This window comes from Lytechinus variegatus, chromosome 11 (assembly GCF_018143015.1).
Source record: "Lytechinus variegatus isolate NC3 chromosome 11, Lvar_3.0, whole genome shotgun sequence".
In the NCBI taxonomy this organism is placed as follows: Eukaryota; Metazoa; Echinodermata; class Echinoidea; order Temnopleuroida; family Toxopneustidae; genus Lytechinus; species Lytechinus variegatus.
Window position 1 is genome coordinate 4380178 of NC_054750.1, and position 27823 is coordinate 4408000.

Consider the following 27823-nt stretch of genomic DNA (forward strand, 5'->3'; position numbering starts at 1 on the left):
TTGGATTTGTTAGACTCACGACCCCCCCCCCCCAAAAAAAAACATCAAGGCACTAAAAAGAAACAACTAAAACAAAAAAGACTGTGAGACCTTACAGATTTTTTAATTGGAGATCTTATGCTAGAAGATAATGAGTGATTTCAAGTTCAGTGTTGATCGACCTTTTGGTGTTGGTGTAAGGTAAATTTTTACACGATTATAACACATAACATAAAATGAAGATGGTCCCAAAAAGTCACTCACTAGTTGTTGAGATGTGAATAATGTGATCTGGATCAGTTTTGCAAACTCTGAATAAGTTTCAATTCAATTCAGTTCAATTACGGTACCGGTACCGTATTTATTTTCCACTTTCAATTTCATATTCACAATTATGATTCAATTGACATAGTAACATATTATAATCACATTTGAAGTACATACAAAAAATAAATAACATTCTAAAATTACAATAGACAATCATCAAATCGAGATATATAAATATTTGAAAGGGAGGGAGGGCCAACTGAAAAGCAGAGCTTGTAAAATGTAGACCCCCCTTATTGTTTTAATTACTTTTTATAGCAACTGAATTGCCCTTTTTTGTAAAAAAAAAACGAAACAAAACAAACAAAAACGTAACAATATTCACATTTAGTTATGGGCACTAGTATTCAACCCGTTTTGAGAGTTTCTTCAAATATATAGAAATATGGAATTTACCTGAATTTCAGACCTGTCTTATTTCCTAGCGCAAATGCTGGTGCTTCTTTTTTCCGTTATTTTTTTCTTCAACCAGTCGACTGTGTGCGCGGGCGATCGAATTACATGACGACGGGTTTTTGCACTAGTATTCAACCCGTCTGCACTAGTATTCAACCTAGTGATTTAAGATAACCCTGTCTCTCAATCTGCCCTTGTCCCATCCGACTATGGACTACACCATTTGAGATGAGACCAAACAGGGAATTAATCTAAGCCAGAGACTTACATAGATCTAGATCTAATAAAGCAATCTAAACCCATTTGAGATTTGCTATCTATCCTCACTAGGTTGAATACTAGTGCAATTCAGTGCAAAAGGCCATCGGCGCATAATTCGATTCTCCGCACATACAGTCGACAGATTGATAAAGAAAATACTGACAACAGATTACCCTGGAAATAAAAAAGGTATGAAATTAAGATAAATTCCCTATTTCTAAACATTTTCAGGAATATTTCAAAATCTTTGAATTATGCCGGGTTGAATACTAGTGCCCATACGGTATGTAATATATACATTATTATACAAGTCATATGCATCATATTTAAAAAAAATTATATATATGAATCATTCACAATGTATACAAATTATTAAAGGTTTCCCACTTAACACTGCAAGCTTAATTTGAAATTGATGAATTAAATATTTAGTAATAATTCAGGAGAAATAATTTAAGTCGTTTTTTGAACATTTGTATAGAATTGCATTGTTTTATATCAATTGTAAAGGAATTCCATAGTTAAGGACCCATAAATATAAACGTTTTTTGAGCAAATGATGTTCTGTTCAATGGCAAATGAAAAGAGTTTGCTTGGCGAGTGAAGTGACTATGAATCGAACTATTTTCGAAAAACATATCAATTAGAGTTTTTAAGCTAGAGGAAGCAATCCATTTAAGTTCAACACCAAGACAAACACTGGGCTTGAAATCACCGGATCAAGCTTGCATGGATCAAGCCTGCATGGGCTTCTGGTCGCAAAGGACACGAAGGAATGGCAATACCGTAATATAAGTGAGTGTTTCATGAAATGTCTGATAGTCTATTCTTGATTTAATAAACAGTTATCTCGGCCTATAGGCCTAACCTGTTAGCCAATCAAAGACAATAAATTTTCACTATCAGACAACTTGTTCGACGGCATCTTATAATTAGAAATTGAATACGCGAGACTGCATGCATAGTACGTGGCGTAATGAGATTTTAAATGAGATCCTGGGGGAACGTAGGGGGCACAATGCTCCCTACACTCTTTGAAGCACTGAAAAGGTGCCCTTTATTTACACGCAAGAAAATGTCCCCTCACTAACGTGAACTATATAGTGTACCTTCGGGGGGGGGGGCAGACTGTCCCCCCCGTGACGAGTCAAAACTCACGCAGGGGACGTATCCATGCCCCCCTTCCTGACAAGTGGCTGATCCAGGACGTGCCCCCCCCCCCTTTGAGAAGCCAAAAAAATATTCGTAATGAAAAAATGCAATGAAAACAGACATGTGCCCCCTCCTATGAACCTGAAGACCCTTTTTTGTCAAATATTTTTTTCTGGTAAGAAATACTTTTTTTTTCTTGTCAAACTTTTTCGCTGACGAAAAAAAAATGTCACCAAATTGCCCCCCCCCCCACTTTCAAATTTGCTCGGCCGCCCCCGCATTGTATGCTGTTATATTCTTTAGATTGAGACTAATTTCTGATAAATCATGCCCCATCTTTATGCCACTGTGCATTCTTACAATAACATGCAAACATGTGGTTCGATTCTGGAAGCAGGATCTTCTCTTCTGTTGCCATCAGCAGGTAGTTGCCAATCAGCAGGTTCATGTAGGTAGTTTACAGTGACTAGGGTTGATGCTGTTCAGGGAGGGAGATAGACTCCGTACTCAGCTCTACCTATTTCAAATTGGTCCTTACAGGGTCACATTTGCCTTAATTTTTTTTTCAAATTATTTTGTATTCGATGTTTCTAACACCAAATAAATGATGCATTTAGCCACCCAATATAATACCCTATTTGACTCTTGTAACAAAACACGACGGCTCTTTTCGATAGGTACCTGGCAAACTTCGTCATGAGGGGTATAAAAGAAACCCTGCCAAGCCCCCAACCCCATCTTATAAGAAGAGATAACTTTGTTTTCTGAGAAATTCTATAATTCAATTTTTCAATTCAATTCAATTCATTTATTATCTCTTTCAATCTTTTTACATTTACAATGATAGTTCAATAGACATATTTACAAAATATAATACATAAATCATTTCTATAATACAATAATGCTATGAAATCGAAAGAGAAGGAGACCAACTAAAAAGCAGAGCTTGTAGGGTGAAGGCCCCCTTTCATAAGTACATTTTATGAATAAAAATATGATAAAATAAAGAAATAAACAATACATAATACAATGAATAAAAAATAAACAAAAAATAAAAATAAAAAAAATAAAAATTAATGAATCAGTATACACTGTATACAGAAATCATAAAACGATTAAACATATATACAAAGAGAAATTAACAAACACATTTACATATTAAGTTCTGAGTTACATAACTTTGTGGAAAAAAAGATAATCTAATATGAATCCAGAAGATATTTTTTCAGTTTTCCTTTGAAATTTTGTATTGAATTACATTGTATAATATCCTTTGAAAAAGAATTCCATAATTTTGGACCAGTAAAAACAAATGTCTTCTGTGCAAACGATGTTCTATTCAGAGGTAAATGAAAGGAACTCGCCTGGCGAGTAAAGTGCTTATGAATTGTATTATTTTTTACAAACATATTATTAAAAGGTAACGGTAATTGTTTATTAATAAACTTGTACATTAACTGTCCGAGTTGAAAAGAATATAAATCTTTAACCTTCAAGACTTTATTTTTCAAAAACAGAATATTTGTATGTGCCCTGAATTCTGCATGACTAATAATACGAATCGCTCTTTTTTGTAATATAAAAAGTCTATTAATTTGAGAATTCGCTGCGTTACCCCATGCAACAACTCCGTAATTCAGATAAGGTAAAATTAACGTTGAATATAATGATAACAAAATATAATCTGTCGCGGGGATGTTCCGTCAAGCGGGAGATAATCTAAACACAGTGGCCCGTATTCTGATAGCAGGTATAACTTAAACTCGGGTTTAAAGTTGTGGTTTAAGTATGGGAAGCCGAAGAGTATCGAAATTTTTATTAAGTTGTATGTTTATGTTTACTCTGCTCTTTCCTGATTCATCGATGGTGAAGACAATTATTTATCTATACTTCCTAGACAATTATGAATGATTTGAGAGTCAAATGAGCTGAAGTATGATATCTCTACTGTTAGTGATTTAGGTAACGATTGGCTATCCATACTTAAACCACAACTTTAAACCTGAGTTGTTGAGTTAAACCTGCTATCGGAATACCGGCCAGTGTGTGTCTGTGTGTATCTCACTCAGCCACATACAGATAACACCGTTTTCAGCTTATCCCCCACTTACAGGGACACCCCGGGATCTGTGTTTGGTTGTGTGAGTGTTCCGGTCATTCCAAATTTTGGTTTTATCTTCCTGTGACTTCTTTGTGGAAGAAACTATGGAATTCCTTTACAATTGATATAAAACAATGCAATTCTATACAAATGTTCAAAAAACGACTTGACCTATTTCACCTCAATTATTACTAAATATTTAATTCATCAATTACAAATTAAGCATTCAGTGTTAAGTAGGAAACATTTAATAATTTGTATACACTGTGAATGATTCATATCTATAATTCTTTTTAATATGATGCATATGATTTGTATTATATTAATGTTTATAATACATAATGTAAATATTGTTATGTTTTTTGTCTGTTTCGTTTTTACAAAAAAAGCAATTCAGATGCTATAAACACGTATTTACAACATTAAGGGGGCCTACATTTTACAAGCTCTGCTTTTCAGTTGGACCTCCCTTTCAATTATTTATATATCTCGATTTGATGATTGTCTATTGTAATTTTAGAATGATATTTATTTTTGGTATGTACTTCAATGTGATTATATGTTACTATGTCAGTTGTATCATAATTGTAAATATGAAATTGAAAGTGGAAAATAAAATAATTGAATTGAATTGTGATAGAGTCAATCACTGTGAAGAGAATTTATCATTTACTTAAAAGTTTGTTTAATTCTATCTCATTTTACTAAAATTTGGTCTTCCTTTTTCCATTTTGTGACTTTGGATTTTGAAACCAATTGATACAAGGGGCTCATAGGCTCTCTCTGTGTGATGAACCAATTTCTTAACTATTTAATTAATGGCATGCTCTTATTAAAAGATTATTGAAGCCAGCCTGTGTAAAAATATTTTTCATTTTGGCAGAGTAGAATTTATGCAGTGTCTTTGTAAAAGCTAGACCAGGACCCAATTTCATAAGACTTGTTACAACAAAATTACAATAACAGTATAAAACTACTGAAACCTCCAAATATAATTGGCTGGTATTTGTTATAGACATTAAGCATTTGCTCATATAAAAAAAGTCTTTCTGAAACGGGTCCCAGTTTCTTTTGGAACCGAGTTTGTATTGCTATTTCCAGCAATTCCTATTTTTCTGTTAAGGATTTTGAAAAATACCGTAATCTTTAAATATCTCGACAAAATGAGGTCTGTCTTATTTATTGCTTCTTCTTTCTTCCTCTCATGGTCCGTAGAGAATATGTTATGCGCCAATTTTATGTTTTCGTAATTCAGTTTGTCTATATCTCATTTTACTATACTGTATATGAAATTATCATTCTCATTGCTTATTTATATCTATTCATGATTTATTATTATTCAAATAAGTATTTCATATGTGCCTCTTTACAGGAGTTTTCCTTGATATTATCCAACATCCATCAATATGAACGCAGTTGTAGCTGGTCTTCTGATCATCTTCACTAACATTATATCTTCAGGGTATGGAGACATCGTGGATGTTGATTATTCCGAGGAGTTTCTTGACGCCTCTAGTGTGACACTGCAAACAAATCCAAACCAAGGGTTCGTTTACGACTTTTTACCACCTATCCCAACGGCAAATCAACAGTTCTTCATCTTCAGGTTCCGGGTGAAGTCTGGAGGTGAAACGCACGTAGCCCTGGCAGACCACCAGCTTGGACAAGGGTCTTGGTACGATATAGTCTTCGGTATCAACAAAAACAGGTACACCGCCGTTCGACGATGTGAACGGCAAAACTGCCATGAGCTGGCCGCTGTCATGATGCCAGATGCTGTCAGTCTCGACCGAATCCATGACCTCTGGATAGGGTACAACTTAAATCAGGGCCTGATTTCGGTAGGGCAAGGATCACACAGCGATGCGGATCTAGAGGCGAGGACAACCGGAATGTTCCCGGTCAGCAATCTTGGATTTAGTACCGCCCAAGGAACCATTGGCTATTGGTGGTTCCCTGCCGAGCATCTCGTCGTCCAAGGATGTGGGAGTTTGTTGTACCAAGTTGACAATCAGTACAAATTCCGATACACTCTCCCGGTCATTCCTCGCTCATCGGCCACCAATCTCGACTTTAAGTTCTCCGCGAATGCTAATAGTAATGTGCGTATCCTTCTGGCCTCGGAAGTGGGTCTCAGCGACCAGGAACCTGCATACGAGATCATAATCGGTTCAGAGGGAAACAGGAAATCTGAGATCCGTCGTTGTGTGAACGCAGTAGAATGCTGCCCAGTTGTTGCTTCGGCGAACACCCCTGATATTCTAGACAACAGTCTTGGAAACCAGGAATTCCACATCATGTACAATGGTGGGTTACTGAAGGTGTTCTTAGAGGACGATGACACCCCGATTCTAACCAGCTTTGACCCTAACCCCGTCTCGGTCAGAGCAATCGGTTATTCTCAAGGACCTCATCAAGGCGGATACTTTGACTTCCCTGCTCAGGGATTTGCATTGGGTTTGCTGGTGTTTGACACCGAAGGCGATGGGGTATATAACTCGGATCTACCCATCGTCCCTCAAGACAGAGCTTTCAATCTGCACATCTCATTCTTAGTGAGGGCCGCCCGTTCTGTTCTTGTTCTCTTTTCACCAGAAATTGACTTTCTTAACTACGACGGCTGGGAATATGAGATACTTCTCGGCGGGTGGAATAACCAGAAATCAGCCATTCGCAAATGCAAAAACTGTGGCTCTGTGCGATCAATGAGCCACGTTACGCTCGACCCCAATGAATTTCGAATGATCACAGTCACCATCAACAACGGGGATCTTAGGGTATACGCAGGTGACCGTGAAGAACTGATTGTTTCTTTACAAGAAAGGCCTCAGAACGCGTTTGGCATCAAAAGAGTCGCTGTCACCACTCTTCAGAGAGAAAAAGGCCGTTTCGTTTTTGAGCCGTGTAACCTCTACAAATGAGAGGACGGCATAAATTAGTGCAGAGCTCCAAATACTGTATCAGAGACCTCATAACTTGAAAATAAATTAATCGCTCAGATGGAGCATTTTTAAAAAAGTTTATTCATTTTTCGTTTTGAATGACCACTTAAAGAAGTCGCACATTACAATATTACAAAATCTAAGCGGAAGGTTAAAAATGGAAATATGATAAGTGCGAGGTCACTCAGGAAATGAATAATTGGTATTATTATAATCATTATTTCATATTGTTAATGATCATTATAATTAAATCAGTAATTCATTGTAAAAATCATTACTGCAGAAGTGGATCCAGGAGGAGTATACATGTATGTATACAATAGTATTTCTCAAACCATATTGGGCGGTCTCAAGTACGGTGTTGGCCTTTGTGTTGAAATTTGGATTGCTTCCCCTAGCTCCAAAACTTATTCAGAGTTTGTAAAACTGATCCAGATCACATTATTGACATCTCAACAAATACTGAGTAACTTTTCGGGACCATCTTCATTTTATGTTTGCCTTTATAATCGTGTAAAAATTCACCCATCACCAACACTCCAAAGGTCAACAATGAACTTGAAATCACCCATTGTGCTAGTACTACATCTAATCCAGCTAAGTCTGTACCTAAGAAGTAGAATGATAGTAGTAGTGACGTGGTGGTGGTGAAATTAGCTCTACATAAAGCAGTAGTCATCATCAGAACATGTAGTTGAATTTATTGATACATTTCAATATCTGTATCATTAGTAGGTTCACTGGCGGATCCGGGGGGGGGGGCAAAGCACAAAGGCACAATTTACATTTTTAATATAGAAAATGCTGTTAGAACGGAAGTTCCCTCCCCCTTGAAGGTGAAGACATTCGTGGACGAAATAACAAAATTTTTTGGTTGACTTCTTGCTTTGCTTGTCAAAATTTTTCCTCACGAAATTGTGCCCCCCCCCCTTGGAAAATCGTGGATCCGCCCCTGGTTAGAATTATTGTTATTATCTACCAGCAATCATTTTAATCATAGCTTTCATTCATCATTATTCATAAAATGTTAAGGCCTACATGTATTTTTACTGCTCTTCCAAGTAAGATGCATAGAGTATTCAATCTAATGAAGATATGAATGTAGATTTGTAGTCCAAATTAAAGCGAGTTAAAAAAATAAATTTCATGTTTATGATTTTTTTGTCATTTGTTATCATACCTTTGATAGATGTTTTTAATTATTCTAAGAAGTTTGACAAATGGAAGCAAGTTAAATATGAATTTTAAGGTTTTTGTATTTTCATGAATCACTTGGTGCCATCTTTCCTCTGACCAATATTTAGTTTACAGATATTAATCCTAACTTACTGGGGGGAGACTTTCCAGCCCTTCCACATTTTTGACTTTCAGCTAAGTTAAGGCCATCGCATACCTTACGACCCGACTGGTCTACGACTGGCTTGCATCTGAGTGAGGGGAGATGTGACGTCACAGCTCGTCGCTTGAGAGTCGCAGACCGGTCAGAGACATATGGCAAGGAAAATCCTAAGGATTTGACATGTTGAATCCTTATGACTGGATTGCAAGCTCAATCCAACTTCCAGCCAATCAGATAGAGTTGCACGGTGTGATATGATATACAATGTACATACGCCGTAGTAAGCACCATTTCTCAGTTGCTATGGCAAAAAGCGCATGTGAGTCGCAAACAGCATGGTAGTCGGATCGCAAGGTGTACAGTGTCGATGCTTACGACTCCACTGCGATTCATCTCTACTCACAAAGTTGCAAGCAAGTCATAGACCAGTTGGGTCATAAGGTGTGCGGTGGCCTTTAGAGTTCAAGGTAAGACATGATGATTTAGAATTTGCTCCCTCCTGCCAAGGAAATCAAAGGCAGACATTAAGTTAGTTCTGTTACCCCTCTTCTTTCTCTCTCTCTCTCTCCCTCTCTTTCTCTCCCTCTCTTTCTCTCCCTCTCTTTCTCTCCCTCTCTTTCTCCCTTCTCCACATTCCATAAAAACTAATAAAAACAGAGATCTTGGTGTTCTTTCATGATTATTTAACAATAAAAATTGATAGCGATACATTCAAGTACATGTATTCAAAATGCATTAGATCATCTTCTTTTCAAAGACATATCATGGTTACCTAATCAATTAATGTCAATGACTCGCACGCCCATGCTTGGATGGACAGTCAAACAAACATATTTTTTATAAGAATCAGAAATTGCTGATATGCTATTAAACACAATTTTACACCCACAGATCATGTATGTTCCCGCATGCAGACCAGGGGGCCGTTTCAAAAAGCTGTTCGTAAGTTAAGAGCGACTTTAAGAACGACTGGTGATCCTTTCTCGTGGTAAATGGTATGTACCGAATGTTAATTGGTGATGGTTTAGCGCGTAAGAAAGGTTCACCAGTCGTTCTTAAAGTCGCTCTTAACTTACGAGCAGCTTTATGAAACGGCACCCAGGTGACTGGGCAATTCGATGTTGTTCCTTCAGCTTTTTTAACCCGAACTTCACCGAGGGGAGGGGAAGGAAGGGGCTTTTCAGCCCCCACTACTCTTAAAACTTTTTGTGATATATCTGCTGCGCAAAATTTGTTGACCACGCTGTTCGCAAACTTTTTTACTCTTAATTCTCGCTCAACTTTTGAGACCAAATTTGTGGCACCTGGGCAGACAGTTACGAAAGTAAGCAACATTATGTTAGTGCATGTCAGTCCAAAACTGCTCTGAATTTATCATGTACAGACCTGTACATAGTCAGTACAACATCTGTTTCATCCAAAATTCATGAATGAGTGATTTTTCTCACTTTTATTGACAAAGGTCATCTAATTTGATGCTATCCATGACTTACATAATGTACCTGATGATAAAAAAGAAAATAAAATAAAAGCAAAGATACAACACAAAGAAATACACATGAAATTTAACAATAAAATAGATTTTGGTACCAGAAGTGCTTTCCTCTTTACCTTTTTTAGGAATGCTATCAAGAACCTTTTCACCAAAAAATTATATTTTGAGGAGCTTTATTTCGTGAATAAGAGCAAAAAGTTTGATTTCATGAATACATTTATATAGCATATTTAATTCATATAAAAAAATATATGAAAAGTAGATTATGCCATTTTCTACCTTTGTGCAAATTGTTGTCACAATCATGTGATCTGCGGCCAAGATATTAGGAGGTCCTATAGCCCTAAAAGCCCCCCCCCCCCATCCTTTGGACTTGAAGTTTCAAAATAGTCAAGGTAAGTAAAGGTTAGTTTCCATATACATGCATATATTGTTTTAATTACCACTGGGACCTTGGCCATGAAACTAATCGGATCATTGTTATTCCTTTGTGCATATGAGCCAAGTTTTAATTGACCCATAAAACAGTTCTTTAGTTAACGTATGAACGATAAAGGGACTTTAAAACTACTCTTTTATAATGTAGGTGGTCAATGAAAAATAAGAAATGTCTAAAAGTTCTTTTTCAGCAATGTAAGTAAATAATTGAAATGGTATCTCCACTATTGAATTTCCACTTCATGCTGTACAATTTGCGCTCCTTCAAGTAAATGATGAGCTGCAGTATGCTGCTTGAAATCTTCAAGCGTCCCAAGCACATCTTCGCAAGTATTGCACTGAAACACTGCAGCAGGTGCTGCTTGCAGACCATGTTTCCTCTTGCACCTTGCAAGGCTCCGCTTGTTCTTGAATTTCTTTAGGCAAATGTCACACTCGTAGCTGGATGCACCCTGGTGAACCCTTAGATGATCTTGTAGATCCCCTTTATGACAGAAGCGTTGCTGGCATAGGTGGCACTGGTGGTTCTTGATACCAAGGTGATGCTCTATGTGTTTCTTAAGGTCACATTTCTTTTTGAAGCCTTTCCCGCAAATCTCACACAAGATACGATTCTCCCCTGTATGGATGAGTCTATGGTACTTTAGGGTGAAAGCACTAGAGAGGACCTTTCCGCATTGTTCACAGACAAACCTATACTTGGAATGAGTCCTTTGATGTTTGTCTAACCTAAACTGAGTAACAAAGACCTTTTCACAAATGTCACACTGATACTCTCCTCTTCCTTCATGGGAAGACCTGAAGTGGGCCTTCAAAGAACTACGACAGAAGAACTGCATCGGGCAATCAGAGCACCTGAAAGGTTTGACGCCAAAGTGCTTTTTCTTGTGGAGACTGAGGCCTGACCTATATGAGAAGCGTTGATTGCATATATCACACTCCAAAGGTTTCTCTTTGGTATGAGTACGCATGTGAACAAGCAGTTCTGTGGTCTTCCTTCCACAAACAGGGCAATCCTTGAATGATTTCTTCTGGTGATTGGCCCTCTTGTGGCGACGTAAGCTATCCGAATCCCTGAAAGCCCTAGGGCAAGAGTCACACTTATGGCGGAGAGTTGAAAAATATCCAGTTGTTGGCCTGTCCTGTGTAAGAGTGTGCACCGTTTGAAGATCCTCTTTGCTGTAAGGCTCATTAGAGTTTACAATGTTCCCTAGGAAGGAAAATAAAAGGTCCATTACAAACATCAGCCTTTCTGTGAATATCACTAGCACACTTTGAAAGTATCTTTACCAGCTTAGGGCCATATTCTGAAAATTGTCTTAAGAGAAATATTCTTGTATCTTCAGAGTTACAACAAAATCAGTATTCTGAAATTTTTTTCTTGTGAATTTTCTGGTACGCTAACTTTCACTGAGCGCGTATGATCTCAGAGCTATGATGGGTAAAATTGATAATGGCGCATATGTGCGCAAGATAACTTATCGAGATAAAGGTATTCTGAAAATTCTCTTTTCTTTGCTTCCCTGTAAAATAAAATAAAATTTACAAGAGGTAGGGGGTTATTGTAACTTTATGGAGCAGGCAATATTTTCGGTCAAAAATAACAATTTCTTGCTGCATCCTGCAAGAACATGGTTTACAAGAGACATTTTGAAGACATTACAGAGACGGATTGGTAGAATTTTCAGCAGTAAAAAAACTGGTATTCGATGAATCTTTTCAAACAAATTATGACTAGGAGGACAGCCTCGTGTATTTCAGCACAGTAGCGCAAAAACATAAGCGTTATAAAGGGCGCAAGGGTAATTACGACTCATGCCAACAATGTGCATAATTATTTTTTAAAACAAAAATTCTATTGGGTGACCTCAGCATATGATAAGTTTAATGATTGGTTAATGATAACTTATTGGGCATGCCAGAGATAAAATTGGGGACGTCCTTACAGAATACTAATTTAAGAGAATTTTAGCGAGCTCTTATCTTGCTGATTACAAGAAAAGTAAAGACAATTTTCAGAATACCACTCTCGGTCACATTTTCTCCAAACTTGATCTCAGTGGTTCAATGTAGGTTTGGGGTTGGAACAAAAATCTCTGAATCAAAATATCAAAGATATCTGTGACAAGTTTCTGCGATATATGAATAAAGGTTATCAACCAATTGGAAAAAGAAAGAGAAAAAATACAGGCCTTCTTAGAACTAATAGAATTGTGGATAACTGGAGGCTTTAATGTAGTCCTCCAAGAGCTTGTCAAGATCTAAAAGGAAATCATGAAACTGAAAGACTTTGACCTTGGAATATGTTCTGATTGCAAGTTTTCAAAATGAAATATTGTAAAGCAACTTTACATGTTGATAACGTGTGTATCCACAACTAGAATATTTTCTTGTCGGAAAGAGCTCTCAAATGTTCTGAAATTTGAGACAGCATCCCCTGAATTTCACTTAACAATATAATGCCCCTACAAAAAAGGGGATTTTTTTTAAATCAGGCTATTGAAGATGAACCTTGCTGTTCACTGATATTGGGAATGACAATTTGCTGTTGTTGATACACTTACCTTTCATTGGTAGATCATCTGTTTCCAACCATCCATGTATTTCCATTGCATTCCCTAGATAGGTTTGCATGTACCATGGTAGCTGATGTGATGACAGATCCTCCTCAGGTGATTTCTGATGGCACGAATAAGAAAATACAGTATTGATAATAGAATTCTTAAAATAATTCGTAAATGGTTCGTTTTTGTCTAACATTGTACAAAACTCTGCTCCTAAAAGAATGAGAGGTAAATATGTCGAGGACACTGTGGTCTAGTGGTTACCACTCTCACCTTTCAATCAAAGGGACATGGTTTCGAATCCCGGCCACAGTATGTTTTCATTCAGCAAGAAATTTATATTGTGCTGCACTCAACCCAGGTTAGGTGAATGGGTACTCAGCAGGATTAATTCCTTGAAATACAATGAGCACTAGAAGCAGCTTGAGCTAAAGGTAAATAATGATAGTGCATGCCATCTCAGCATAGATTATTTCTAGATACATGGCACTACATGTATATTCCTGCCAATTATACTCGCTGTATCTCTTCTGAGTGTACAATCTACGATAATGTAGTTGAGCTGTAGTTTGAACAAAAAGGAAGTAGCTTATCTAAAAAGGGACAAAAAATCAAGGGTCGACATAAGGTATGGCAGCATGCGGCACATAGAGAACATATTTGCCAGAAGAATGAATAATAGTATGATTGTACCATTATTACGAAATCAGTTACAGTTGGGGTAAAAATATGAGACCAAGTATTAAGTGCTGTATAGTATATGAATGAACCTATAATAATTATGATAGATCTTGATGATTAAATGACCACCTGGCTTGTTGAGCTCGGGACAATCTTGTATGAATTAAAGAAATCCAATTATGATTGAATCGGTAGATCAACCAGTGATTTCTATTTTGAAACCTGGAAATAGAGATTACTAACTAACTTTAAATCAGATTACTGAATGCTTGAACAAAACTGGATAATATAATTTATGAATGTTTGAAATGTAAGATCACTAATCCCTGTTCAGATAAAGTAATGGGACACAAGCTCAGCAACCTATTGTAAGGATATGGCAGAGATAATTTTTCCCGCTTATTCTAACAAATGAGATTTGAGCTCACAATAAAAGCTGTCTAAATTAACATGGAAGACCTTATGACATCGTAATGAGTAGACAAAATAAATTGCAAATGAAAGGTACAATTGGCCGAAAAAACAAACACACATATCAGAATGCCAACCATTATGAATATGAATCCAATATAAGATCTTACATTGTCATAGTCTTGACAATAGACATCATCCAATTCTCCCCTGGATGCTTTTCTCTTCATCTGACATTGTTTACAATTCATGATGACGTCCAAGATATCTTCCCGAAGTCCACGCCAGTAAAAATAAGGGATGACCATGTCTGTGATTCTATCACGTGGGGCATGCTTTCCTAAACAAGAAACCCAAAGAATTGTTATTGGTATTCAATAGTCGATAATGCATGGAAAATGAAAATCCAGTTGAAGATAAATTTCAAAGGATTGAAAGGATAATTGTTAAAATCATCTATCAAAATTGGTTTAATAAATGGAAAAAGTTTGTCTATTTTGCATGTATATTTGAATTTTACCTGTATCAGACATGTGAGCTGGTAATTTACAAAACCGTATTGCCCTATATTTTCTGAATATCGGGAAGGGATAGGTATATTGTCTGTACATTGCTCGGTCTCTATGCGTGTATTGACTTTGCAATGCAGAGATGAGGCAAAATATACCTTCGTTTTTCCCTGGTCTCACATCCGGGCATTTAAGAATGCGTAGAAAGAGATGACAATGCAACAATATACCTCATAATAAAGATATCATTGGATCCCTAGGGACGTGATCTTATAATCTCAAGTACAATGGTAATGTGCAGAGCCTGGTCAATGATATCAAAATGACACAGTAGAACCAGGTCCTTGAAAGAAATATCTCAATTTTCATAATTTTTGCTCTAGATGTCGATTTGAAAATATTGACTGGCTCTTCTTTTGGGGAACATCAAACCTAATTGCCCTCGTCTAAAGACACAGGCCAATATGATTCTTTTGTGGGCAATACATTTGATGTTCCCATCATGAAGGCCGGGCAATACTTTATAAATAATTACGATTGTAATTAGTATGTATTTTAATCAGCAGGGCCAAATAAAAAACCAGCTTTTTATCCTTGTTAATGTTTTATCCTTTAAAGCTGAATTGGTTACCCTGTATAAAGATATGAAACAAATCTTTGTACAGGGTACAATACATGTACAAAGAGTATTGATTTATTTTCTTTGGTAATATGCAAATTGATGCTGCTAGCAATTAAGTAATAGTTTTTGGGGGAAATCCTCCTTTCTGCCTAATGACAAGGCCAGAGTCAAAGATTTCAGAAAATTTGGATTGAACAAAGTCTGGTGTGTAAGAATGACTGACTCAGGCATAATTACACATGATATAAAATGCTGAAACTGCACACTGGTCCATGAAAAACTCACCATTCATTCCTCCTTTCAAATGCATATATTTCAGGATTATATCCTTGTCTGCTCTTCTGAATACATAGATTCTCTGTGTACTGTGAGATATTGGCATGTCATTTCCGATCACCACAGGCACTTTGGGCAACAAAGTATCTGACTCCACAGTCACCAGTCTTCCTACAGTCTCTGGAACCTGGACAATGTCGCCTAGTTCTTCCGTCTCTTCTGTCCCTGCAGGTTCTCTAGTCTCCACAAATCCTTCGATGCTATCAGCTCCTTCCATCTGCATATCTTCTGTTTGCTCCTTTCCTTCTACGTCCTGATCTGGATACATTGGCAAACTCCTCTTCCCTTTACCTTCTCCCTTATAGAACAAGCACCAGTTCTGACCCTCGAGTCCTTTATATTCGTACACAGAGAAAATCTTTGCCTTTTTTCGTACCATCCGTTTGAACGTCTCAGTGCATCCTGGGGGGTACTCATGCCACTTAAGATACAGGTAGATGATAAGTCCCTCCAGTTCTGTATCAAGTCCTCTGATGTGCGATAGGCCTTTGGGTAGCCCGGTGAACTCTGATGGTATTGGCAGCATTTCCTTTTTTGCTGTACGAGGCTTTATTTCAACATTTACCTGCAGACATAGATTAGAAAGGAAAAGAGAAGTCATGTACTATGCGATATTAGGATGTCAATAAAAAGAGCTATAGATTTCACATTATTACAATAATTAGCAAAAATATCAACATAAGCATTCAAAATTTGTTTCAGAATCCAGAGAGCCGTTTCATAATGCAGTTCTAAAGTTAAGAGCAACTGGCGAACCCCTCTAATGCGCTAAACCGTCGCCAATTCAGTACTATTTACCACAAGAAAGGATCACCATTCGTGCTTAAAGTCGCTCTTAACTTACGAACAGCTTTATAAAACACCCACCTGGGGCAGCACTCAGCACATTGTTTTTTCTTGATATTTTACCTTTGCTCAGATGTACAACTGTATGACAAATTCGGTGTTCTGGTGGATGTCATAAATTTTGTCATAAATATTACCATAGTTTTTGTCTCTTTTCTATAGCACACAAAAAATATGCAGTTTGATTTGCGCACAATGCAATTATGGCTAAGTGTCATGGGTCTCCCACCAAAAGGGTGGTGCTGTTACATATTTTTTTGTTAATTTGTAGAGCTATTCCACATGACTTTCAAACCAAAGCAGCCATGCCAACAAATTTGGAATCATTTTAAAGCCGAATTCATTGGCTAAATCTAGAAAGTTTCATTCACTAGGATGAATAGAACTGGAGTTAAAGCTGGAGCACCAGGGGTGGCCATATGACTATATGTGACTATATGTCAAGCAAACAATTTAGATATTTGTTTTAACTCATCATCCATGACAATATTCAAAGATATTATTTCATGCTGTAAGTATAGGCTGTGCATGTTATTCCTTTATTTTTCTTCCTCTCTTCTAAAAACCCTTGAGCAGCTTTCTGTCTACGTATAATTACATGCACAGTTGCACAAAGTCACCTTCACATGTGATCATGCCTCCCTATTAGTGACTATGACGACTTTGGTCTGTCTGTGAAAAGATGGGCAGGTACTTACAGAGATATGCTAGAGGAAAAACATTCTTCAGAATGCCAATCTGTTGCAATCATACCATTCGCCTATCTCAATGATAAATTGCAAAAGTTAAGATGAAATAAATTACATCTCTCCAGAATACCACTCCTATTTCTTGTACAAGCAAATTATATTATCAAAATTCATCTCATCATGTTTTTAGCCGTCTTAACTATCATTTGGTGCTTCACATGTCACTCAATTATATTTGGTAATTTCGTCAAATACAGACATAATGAAAAATCTACCTTTTGTGGTTTAATTGGGAATCTGTTCAGTGCCAGGCGGTCTCCTCTTTGTGAAATGCGCCTATCGAAGATCTCATTTAGGTTGCATGGTTTCCCCACTTGTTCAGGGTCTCCACAAGCTTCCTCAACCTCACAGTGAGTCTCCATTCTCATTGCCTGATCAAGGTAGGTTTGCGTGTACTGCGGCAGTTGGTGTGATGACAGGTCCTCTTCTAAGAGATCCTCTGCAGAATTCTCCTGGACATACTAGGAATGAAAAATGGAAGGACATACAATGTTGTCTTGAAGAAATTGAAAAGGGTAACTGAAGAGGCCTTCTTCTACCACATGGACATGCCAATAAGGATGTTAGATTTCCAAGCACCTTTTGGTGGAATTCTCCTGGCCCTCCTATTATAATAGTTGGAATGGAAATTGGAAGGACTTACAATGTTGATGAAATCCTTGAAAATGGTACCTGATGAGGCCTTCTCCGACTTCATGTAAATATAAAGCCTAGTGCACACTATGCAATTCTTTGTTATCCGAATTTCAAAGAAATTACAATAAAATTTTGTATGAACATTCCAAACAATAAAACCTTCGAGGATCAGAATTCAGAATTTTGATAGGACTACTCATGGGCAGAAATCTGTCCGAAAAGGTAGGGGGGACCAAGGCCTGAAAATTAACCCAAAAAAAATTTCACAAGCAAAAAAAAAGGGGTTTTCACCCCGAAATGTAAGGCCAAAATACATGTATTATTTTCATTGTGAATGATGAGTTTTTCTCCATCATAAAAGACCAAAAATAGTAGGGGGACATTTGATATTGTGTCCCTCCCTACTATTTTTGGTAGGGGACACGTCCCCCTGGTATTTCTGCCCATGGGACTACTGAAATCGAAATTCAGACACGTTTGAGCCATTGTAGGAATAAAAATAAAATCGATTCCAAATCGTAATGATGTCATCGTCACCTGCGACTTGAAGCCAATTGGGACTTTGCTATGAACACAGTGCTTGTCGTGAAGCAAAATTATGATTTTATTATTTTGGGGATTATGCCGAACTTCAAATAAAATAATTTTGTTTCTTTGAAATGTCACATTTACTGTAAAAAATGTGATTTATTAAAAAATTGTTTCGCATCAGATCTCATACTGTGTGCTGGGCTTAAGGATGTATAAGGATGTTATATTTTCCAACTTTTTTCTGCGGATTCACCTGGACCTCCTAAGGAGGAATGAAAAATGGAACTACGTACAATGTTGATGACATTCTTGGAAATGAGACCCTGGATGACTACATGTACATAATAAAGATATTCTTTTACCAGGTACTTTCATTACACTAAAATATGAATACAGCAGATGTATGATTCTTTAGACATGTACATCTCACTTCTTTGGTACATCTGCATAAATGACATTGCTGGATTTGAAACATGTGGTATAGTCGATTGACTAGAGCCTAGATATGTTCTTTCCGATAAAGGTTTTTTTTCTAGATTTGTTTTCACATGTGGACCTCTGACAAATTCAGATTGGTTAATACCCAAACAGCAACTTTGGGTAATTTTGCTAATTTGCATAAATCGATGTCAACTTGACATTTAATTTGCAATCTAATGTGATCTTCAGATCAAATCCAAAATGGCAGCCAGATGCCACCTTGATAAATTAACTTTCGAACCCGTCCCCCCAGAATCATGAATGATACCTCTTTTCATCAGTTATTTGGTATGTTGATTTCATTTTCTGTTAATAATTTTTCAATATAGAATCACCTTTGGATCAAATTCAAGATTGATTGTGGGTGAGATTGATAACTACATTTGACTGCAATGATCAATCACAATAAAACCCTAAGATCAATTGCTAAGGTTTAAAGTCACAGGGCCCTTGTGGGTGTTTTAAAAAGTTATTTGCAAGTTATGAGTGACTTATAGAATGACTGGTGATCCTTTCTTGTAGCAAAAGATACATAGCGGATTTCCATTGGCAATGACTTTAATTTCTAAGAAAAATAGTCACTAGTCATTTGTAATGTCATCTGAACAGGTCTATGAAAGACCCACCTGGTTTAGCAACATTTACAATGAAATGTGAAAATTCTCTTACTTTGCCTATGACCAAGGCAGCACTACTGTTCCTCCGGCATTTACTACACTTCCTGCTGATTTCCACGACGTCATCCTTTATTCCACGCCAGTAGAAATGACGAGCAATAATAGAGCATATCCTCTGAGTAGAAGCATGCTTCCCTGTAACAACAATTTTAGAGGAAAAACACGAGACTAGAGAAATAAGTGGCTTGAGAGGTTTTGAGTATTTTATCACATAATTTCCACACAGCAGCATTGGCAATACACACTTCATCATAATCAAATTCTATTGGTTTAAGCTGAAATGAAATATTAAGAATTATGAAAAGGTGGCACTGGACTATTTGTATATATGACAACTTTCTTCTATAAACGATGTTTAAGAGCTGAAAATTAAAATTTGAAATCTACATTGTGTTGCTGTGTCTTTTTTTCCAAGATGATTTGCACTGAGACTTTGTTTCTTTAGGTCACTTGAAATTAAGATTGAATCGAATTGAATCCTTGTTGTTGCTTTTATTCCATAAATAATAAAAAATATCTTATAAAATAAAAACTTCAAATTATACAAATAAAGTAAAATTACAGCTGGTAGCTGATTTTCAGTTGCAATTAGAATTGTTGATGCTGGTCATTCTTTGGGGCCAGTAATGTCACCAATTATAGTAATAATGTAGCAATGACTATATTTTGAAGGTTAATAGAATGCACACCATTGTTTCCTCCTTTTAGATGAATGTGTTGAATGATTTTTTCCTTGTCTGATTTCCTGTACACATAGAGCCTATTCCCAGTCTTATCATCAAATGAACTTTCATTTTTGATCACCACTGGCTGTTTGGACAACGGAGTATGTGAATCAGTTTCATCAGGCTCTGTTGATCCTTGAGAATCTACAGGATTATTGCTGCCATCAGTTCTCTTCATATGTGTACTCTCTGCACACTGTGGGTTCATGGCAGCTCCTGCATCCTCCTCTGCTTCAATGGTCTGTCCTATATCCCTTGTGATCCTCTGAATATCTCCTTTATAGAACAAGAACCATTTATCCCCTCCATCCCCTTCGTTCTCATGAAGACGGAATGTCATTGCCTTCTTTCGCAATATCCGCTTGAATCCAGTAGTGCAGTGTGGTGGATACTCACGCTGCTTTAGATACAGGTACAAAATGAGTGCCTCCATTTCTGCATCGAGTTCTGCTAGGTGTGACAGGCCTTTGGGAAGCTTGGTTATATCTGGGGGTGATGATTGTTTTACCATCGCTGGAGCAGAAACAAGACCATCCTACATTTTCAAACAAATGGAATACAGAAAATGTGCATGTAAATATTGTGCAGCCTGCCTTAAAGCCAAGGGGATGTTTTCCCTAAAGAGAAGTTTGTTTTCACTAAATGCAGAAAAAATCTGTGAGAAATCTCAATGAAACTTCCAAGCTTTATGGAAAAATAGCATCAAATATTGCTTTTGTATCTTGTCTTTTATCAACTTTACAACTTCAATTTTTCATAGTATAAAGAAGAGGCACTCCTTCAGAAAGGCTAATTTTCTTACTTTTACGATATAAGCTATTTACAGGAGACGTATTCTTGGATTAGGGGTGGCAATTCAAAATAAGTCTACAAAAGCATATGAAACAACCATGCTAAACATATACTTCAATGGTAGTGGAGAAAAATTACCTCTTTCGGAGCTTTCTTTTTAGCTTTCTTAAAATCTAGTTTGATGATGGGGTGGTTTGACTTCTTCTTGGCTTTAGATGTTGTTGAGTGGTCCAAGGACTTCTTAGCCTCAGAATATGTTGTTTGGAGGTCCAACAATTTCTTTTTAGCTTCAGAGCGGGTTATTGGGTGGTCAAGCGATTTCCTCTTGGCTTCAGAGTGTATTGACGGGCTATCTAACGACATATTCTTAGCTCCAACATGCTTCATTTGGCATTTACTGCAGCTCAGCAAGAACTTCCTGATGCTCTCATGGAGGCCCTTCCAAAAGTACAGAAGGGATATCGATTCCCTCATTTTATCACGGCCAAAGTGCTGACCTGATGGTCCTACATGTACGAGAAAGAACAAAGAAGACTTTTTTATGCAAACTGGGGAAAAATATAGATAATAAAATTCATAGAGTACACTGTATTTCCCAATCATAACAGCTAAAGAAAGCATTCCATTACATAATTCAAATTGTCAAATAATTTTTTCCCTAAATATTACAAGAAAAACAAGTATAGAGCACATTTATTGAACCTCATTACTAGAACACTCGTAAAGCCTGCATAAGCTTGTAGTAGAGTCTAAGGATGTATTACAATTTGAAAGAAGGATTGATTTTTGGTGGCGTAATGCAGAATTCAAATTTGATTATATGGTTCCTCCCGGACCATGCTAATTCTTCAGACGTCACTGCTTATCACCAGGAGCTGGACATAGAGGAACAGAGGATCCTGTGTCCAGAACTGAACCTTATGTAACCTTATGTAACCGTACGTTATGTAAACGAAACCAATGTCACACATGGTGATCCTGCCCCTTGCTGCCTCAAACTACGGAAAAGCCCGGCCAGTTGATATGAGAGGCTATCCACTGCTAATTTCTTCAAATCCAAATTGAAGCATATATCTCACTACTGTACTTTACATAATTTACCTTGTGGACATCGCAGAGTAAATAAAAGGGCTCTGAGCTAGATCCACAAATAAGAAATACATGGTCATGTAGAAGCAGACCAACATGCTTGCTAGGCATACATTACTGATCTAAAACAAAACAAATCTCAGACGTTTGCATAAAATCTGTCTAAACTAGTTCCCATTCTTCATGTAAGCCTTCTTCATTTTAAAACTGTAAAAAGAAATCCTTTCATCAGTCACATAATAGAAAAACATGCACATGTCCACCATCTGCTGGTTGCAAGAATAGCCATTCCAGATTCTGAAAATCCCCATAGGACTTTGTGCATACAGGGACCAATCAGTTCCAAGAGGAAGACATATCAAGTCTCATGCTTGTGGCATGAGACTCCTGCCTTCGGGACTCTTTCTCATCTCCCAAAAATCTCTTTCTCATGCCTGTATCTTGGCCTATCCCCATACATGTCATGCTGAGTAATAGAAAATATCATGCTTAGCAGTCTTTACACTTGGTCTCAGGAGGCTATGATGTTAAAGGGGACGAAACAATACATGTAGCTCACCAATATGTGCAACTTGGAGAATCTTTTGTTGCTCTTCAGTTCTTGCAACAACAAGTCGCATGTAGACACTTTGGGATTCCAACCCTGCCTCGATATCTGTATTTGGAGCCCTGAAGTGATAGAGCTTCTTGGAAGGTTCTCCATTTTCTACATCACCATCATCCTCCCCTAACATATACTGCTTGGCCTTGCGCCGTATTCCACGCTTTTGGTTTACATTACTGTTCGGTGGGTATTTGCCTAGCTTCAAGTAGTTGTAAACCTGATCAACCTCTTCGTGGTATGGAAGCTCATTAGTGGATTTGGAGCTCTCCAATGCTTCATCATCCTTGTCCCTGTCACCTTCATCATCATCATCGTAATCATCGTTGTCACCTCCTTGGTTAATATTATTAGCCCCTGCCTGTGAAAAAAAAAGAATCATCAAATTGATACATGTATTACAAGGTGCAGATCCAGTCACACATAAAGACAGAATGCCATAGAAGGGGCCAAATTGATTTGCACAATAGTCATCCTTGCAAAACTATTGGTCCAAATTCAAAAAGGTGTTTTTCAAAACCATCAGTTGAACCCATGGTTAATGCAAAATTTTTTGTATTAATTACGCATATTTATTACGTATGTTAAAAAAATGTCTCTTTCTGATGCGCCCTTTTGTCACAGTTGTTACCATGGATTAGTATGCTAATTTTTTCAGGTGTCCAGTGTTTTGAAGGGTGGACTCATTAATTCAAAACAGTGGACTCGCAAATAAAATAGCGTACTTAACCATGGCAACAGGTGTCATTTTGGTGCACTGTGACAAAAGTGTGCATCAGAATTGGACATTTATTTAATATACACAATAAATAAGCGTACTTGTATGAAATCTTCATAAATAATGGGTTCAACCGATGGTTTTCAAAACCACTTGGGGCCATTGTGTCTTATCCGGCTGGATCCGCACCCGTGTATTACAACAATACTTCAAAAATACAGGTATATTGAACTTCATTTAAGAACTTGTCCATCCTTTCAATTTGATTGAACAAAATCAGAGATAAAAACTCATATTCATTTTAATTCAAATTATTTTTTTTTCACTAACCCAATTTCTCAGACACATTTAGCATAATATAATCTAATCAAATTGGATCAACATAAACAAGCAGTGCTTGTCTGGTACACAATGTAGTTCTCTCTATAGTAACTAGAGTAACATAAATCATAAATTATGGAAAAAAGAAATTATGTATTCTATGCTGTCCATATCATTTACTGAATGAGCCTACATGTACATGTAAATCACTGTGATTAGCTTGAGATTTCTCTAAACACAGATATAAACACATGTATAGAAGTAAACAATCTGACTTATTAAAATTCTCCTGCATGTTATCAAGACAACAATTTCCATAGAGCTCAGCACAAATTATGTTCAGCAGATTTGCCAACCCATATCTGCCACTGATCTTAAAGAGAAATTCCAGTAGTTGCAGTATGCACTGATTTCATGAGAAAGTCTGTAAAACAAGGCTTAATTGTCGGTATATCATCGAGGATCTAGATCTGTAAACAGTTACATTAACTGAACTTTGTGAATCTTGAAATCTACGCTGAAAAATGTTCACACCGAAGATCCCCAACACAGATAAGCGCACGTGGGACAATGTATCATTATTGCTTAGAGCGTCAGGCCCGACGCTCTACCCGAATCCTGTGCTTATTCGCTGATTTCTCAGCAATTACACAATTTCTTCCAGAATCCTTTGGCACATGCGTTTTATTTTATACAAACAGACACTTTGGTGGTCATTTCATTGGATTCTGTACGAACTCATTTTGATATCGTAACCAAAACTAGCATTTACCTTTAATTTCTCAAGCTTAGAGCTCAGAAAGTAAGATGACAATGGGTAGCATTTCATCACTGTGTTCTTAAACCAAATTTTAAAATGTCTGATAATTTAATTTAATCCCTCCCAAAGACATAATAAAGATCTCCCTCTCAATAGTGTACCTACATGCTCCTTAATGTTACTCTCGTGACTGCTTTCTGAAGTCTGAAGTCCAATTCCAGCACTAATTCCGAGGCCAGAACATGCACCAAGGTCCTGAAGTCTGCAGTCCTTACAACTCTTCATGAAATCACAGACACTGGTCCGCATATCCCTCCAGTAGTACATGGAAAATATCTTCTCCCACATCTCCCGACCATGAAGACGGACTCCTGAAACAAAACAATCATCTATTATTTTCTGGACATACTTCTGATGTCAAAATGCAAATTTAACTGGATACTATACTGTGCTCAAAACCAGGGTTGGTGATAATTTTTTTTTGGAAAAAAAATCGAATTGATTTGATTTTAATCAGATTTTTTTTTATTTGAATCATTTTTTTTCTTCATTTTTTTTATTTTTATAAAACAAAGCACAAACACTAAAAATATATCCCTTTACACTGATCTTAAAACATACATTTCACTACTAAAATTATTCTTTACAATCTATTTCATAATTCATCCAGTCAAAATAGAATTTATAGAAAATATTAAAGTCTTGAAGATGCTGGTTTTTCTGCTGTGTCTGCATACTCTGATCTAGTGCAGTTACAGTGCGTCCCACAAAAAACGAAACCGAGATTTATCGATGATTTATCATAACTTAATCACAAATACAATAGACAAATGACCTCCCATTGAAAAGTTTAGAATCTCCTCTTTCATTACTTAGTTAGGGCCTTAATAGGGCCTATTAGAAATATTAATTGAAGGGCATTTTTATTCATTTTCAATCATGTTTTTATGACAAATTATACTTTCTAAATTTAGATGAGTTTGAGAAAAAAAGAGATTAAAAAAAATCACCTTCTTTTCCTTCATGCACTTTGCTCAGAATATTTCGCTGCTGGCGGGGATGAGGAATAACAATCTGCGGCCGCTTGACGCCTTCATTCTGACCTCCCGACAGCTCAAACTTCAACGGGTCTTCAATTCTCTCATCCCCTGAACCCCCTGGGCTGCCAACGTAGAACAACCGCCACGGAAGTACATGACTCGCATCCACATCGTCTGCAGCCGGAATGTAATCCTCCACAAAGAAGTTTCGAGCCCTTTTCTCGAGCATCTGCTTGAAATTTTCTGTACTCCTTTTTGGAAATGAATCCCATCTCAAGAAATTGCACAAAATTTCCACCTCATCTTGAAAACAAATGTCCTCTAATTTATCGATTTCTGACGTTATTTTCTTCCGAGACATCGACATGATGCCTCTGTCAATTGCACGGGAAGTACGAGCATATCTGAGCCGGCGCGGCCGCGCGCGCAGCGCGTGGCATAGACCACTGATCAGTGGCATAGACAGCATAGACCGTACTCGACCAGCCGCGGCCCATCGTGTTGCTTGCCTTGAGTTGATTATTCTTTTATTCAGCAGGGGCCGCGGAACGGTTTTCAAAGTGGATGGGGGGGGGGGGGGGGGGCTGCATGCAAAAAGTCACAATCATTATGGTCATTTTTATTTTTCTAATTTTACACGCTTCAAAAAGTGTGGGGGGGGGGGGGCTGGGGCTGAGTCTCCTCATCATGAGCCCCCTCCCACTTCCGCGGCCCCTGTATTTTGAAGACAAACATAAACTGCATAAATTTCATAACTTTATAAATGATTCATCATAATAACCTCATGAATGAATTCATTCATTTTACAATTCACTGAAAGAAAATAAGAATATAACACAGAAATAGAAAAAACATAGGGCCTAATTACATGTACATGCACATACACACAACATAAATCCTTGTCCTTCAGTCCCCTCCCCTTCCCCGAACCCACCATAAGCCGCCGCCCCCCCCCCCCCCCCCATACCTACATGACCTAAGCAAGCCCCCGCAAAGGCTAAGGAATTACTTATTACAGAAGAAGAAAAAAAAAACACATGAAACATTAGAATATGCAGAACATAACACCAACCTATGTAAAAAGAGAAAAAAATTCCTTGATTGCAAAAACTGAGATATAGGCGGATCCAGGCCCCCCCCCCCTATTGGTGGTGCAAAAAAAGAAGGGAAAAGAGAGGAGAAAAAAGAAGGGGAAACATAAGAGGAGGAAGATGAGTGAATAAAATAAGATGAGGCCTGGAGACTTTGATTTTTTTTATCTCTCATATCACTATATAAAATTTTCGCTCACGCTCGCATTGCCTTTTAGGTGATTTACATATCTTGATCAAAATATGGAATTTAAGATATCAAATTTTGAAGTCAATGTACCTAATATTTTCCTGTATGATTCTTTAAAGTTCTCAAAATATCCCTATTAATGTCAGTTTGTCAAAACGTATTAGCTAGCGCTGTACGCTCGCATTTTGACGAGTTCAATTATCTCAATATTAATTCTTTAACAATTTACTAAAAATCCACACGTCATGACAGTTTACCAAAAATTTTGGCTCGCGATTTGCTCTCGCATTGATTGTTGAAAATATATTAGTTCGTGCCTCTTATTCATAATTACAAAAGTGCTAATGTCCAGTTTCCAGGTCATAATATTAACAGATTTCGCACTATCATGAGGCTACTTAGACTAATAAATAAGATATTAATCTAATAATCAAATTGTCCCCTTTCTCAGGATGCAATATCAACATGTTTCATCTCGCACTTAGGAAGAGAAATAGGAAGATAGTCATCATGATGACATGATGTTCTTAAATGTCCCGGTCCCAATTCAAAACTCAAAGTAATAATAATCAAACATAGCTCTTTTTTAACTGTGATCCATATCCACCTCACAATTTTCCCCGGGGGGCCACTTCCATTCACGAGTGGATACCATGCGCGACCATGGGGTCTCGAAAAGCACCCTAAACACGTAATTTCCATATTCTGAAAATGCACCCCTTAACAAGTATTGGCGCGTGAAACCCTACCCTTAACAAGTGTTGGAAACAAAACGATACTCTTGGCAAATATTCCATGAAATGAACCCCTAAACAAGTACAGGAATGTTTTATTGTTACGGGTCCTTCGGTCGTCGGCTTTACCTTATTTGGTTTAGTACGACCCCAGCTTCTACACCTCGCGCAAATGGACTCTAAACACGAAGTGTTGGGGCAAAAAGGACATCCTTTATAAAACATTTTAATTTTGTTTTATCATCCCGCAAATTCGACCCTAAACACGTAATTCTCCTAGCGAAATAGAT

General features: G+C 37.2%; 2 protein-coding genes across 2 annotated transcripts; one reads left to right on the top strand and one right to left on the bottom strand.

Annotated features, from left to right (window-relative positions):
• The first annotated feature begins 5606 nt into the window (after positions 1-5606).
• On the top strand, positions 5607-7298 carry LOC121424537. Its single transcript, XM_041620255.1, has one exon. The coding sequence runs from the start codon at positions 5623-5625 to the stop codon at positions 7135-7137; it is 1515 nt and encodes a 504-aa protein (XP_041476189.1). The 5' UTR covers positions 5607-5622; the 3' UTR covers positions 7138-7298.
• A 2348-nt stretch (positions 7299-9646) lies between these two features.
• LOC121423708 lies at positions 9647-25961 on the bottom strand. The gene is made up of 11 exons (XM_041619140.1): positions 25489-25961; positions 24644-24849; positions 22638-23040; positions 21128-21495; positions 20162-20732; positions 19465-19607; positions 17364-17609; positions 15503-16118; positions 14257-14426; positions 12995-13109; positions 9647-11640 (listed from the first exon to the last, which is right to left on the bottom strand). Exons 1-11 carry the CDS (start codon positions 25883-25885, stop codon positions 10655-10657), a joined length of 4221 nt encoding a protein of 1406 aa, XP_041475074.1. The 5' UTR covers positions 25886-25961; the 3' UTR covers positions 9647-10654.
• Positions 25962-27823: the final 1862 nt, after the last annotated feature.

Bases quoted from the DNA above. Each gene is read 5' to 3' on its own strand.
- LOC121424537 (XM_041620255.1), top strand. From the start codon at position 5,623: ATGAACGCAGTTGTAGCTGGTCTTCTGATCATCTTCACTAACATTATA.
- LOC121423708 (XM_041619140.1), bottom strand. From the start codon at position 25,885: ATGTCGATGTCTCGGAAGAAAATAACGTCAGAAATCGATAAATTAGAG. The intron at 23,041-24,643 runs GTAGGTACACTA...TTTTTTTCACAG, and splicing joins AGAGTAACATTAAGGAGCAT to GCAGGGGCTAATAATATTAA. The intron at 16,119-17,363 runs GTAGATTTTTCA...CTATGTCTGCAG, and splicing joins TCCCAATTAAACCACAAAAG to GTAAATGTTGAAATAAAGCC.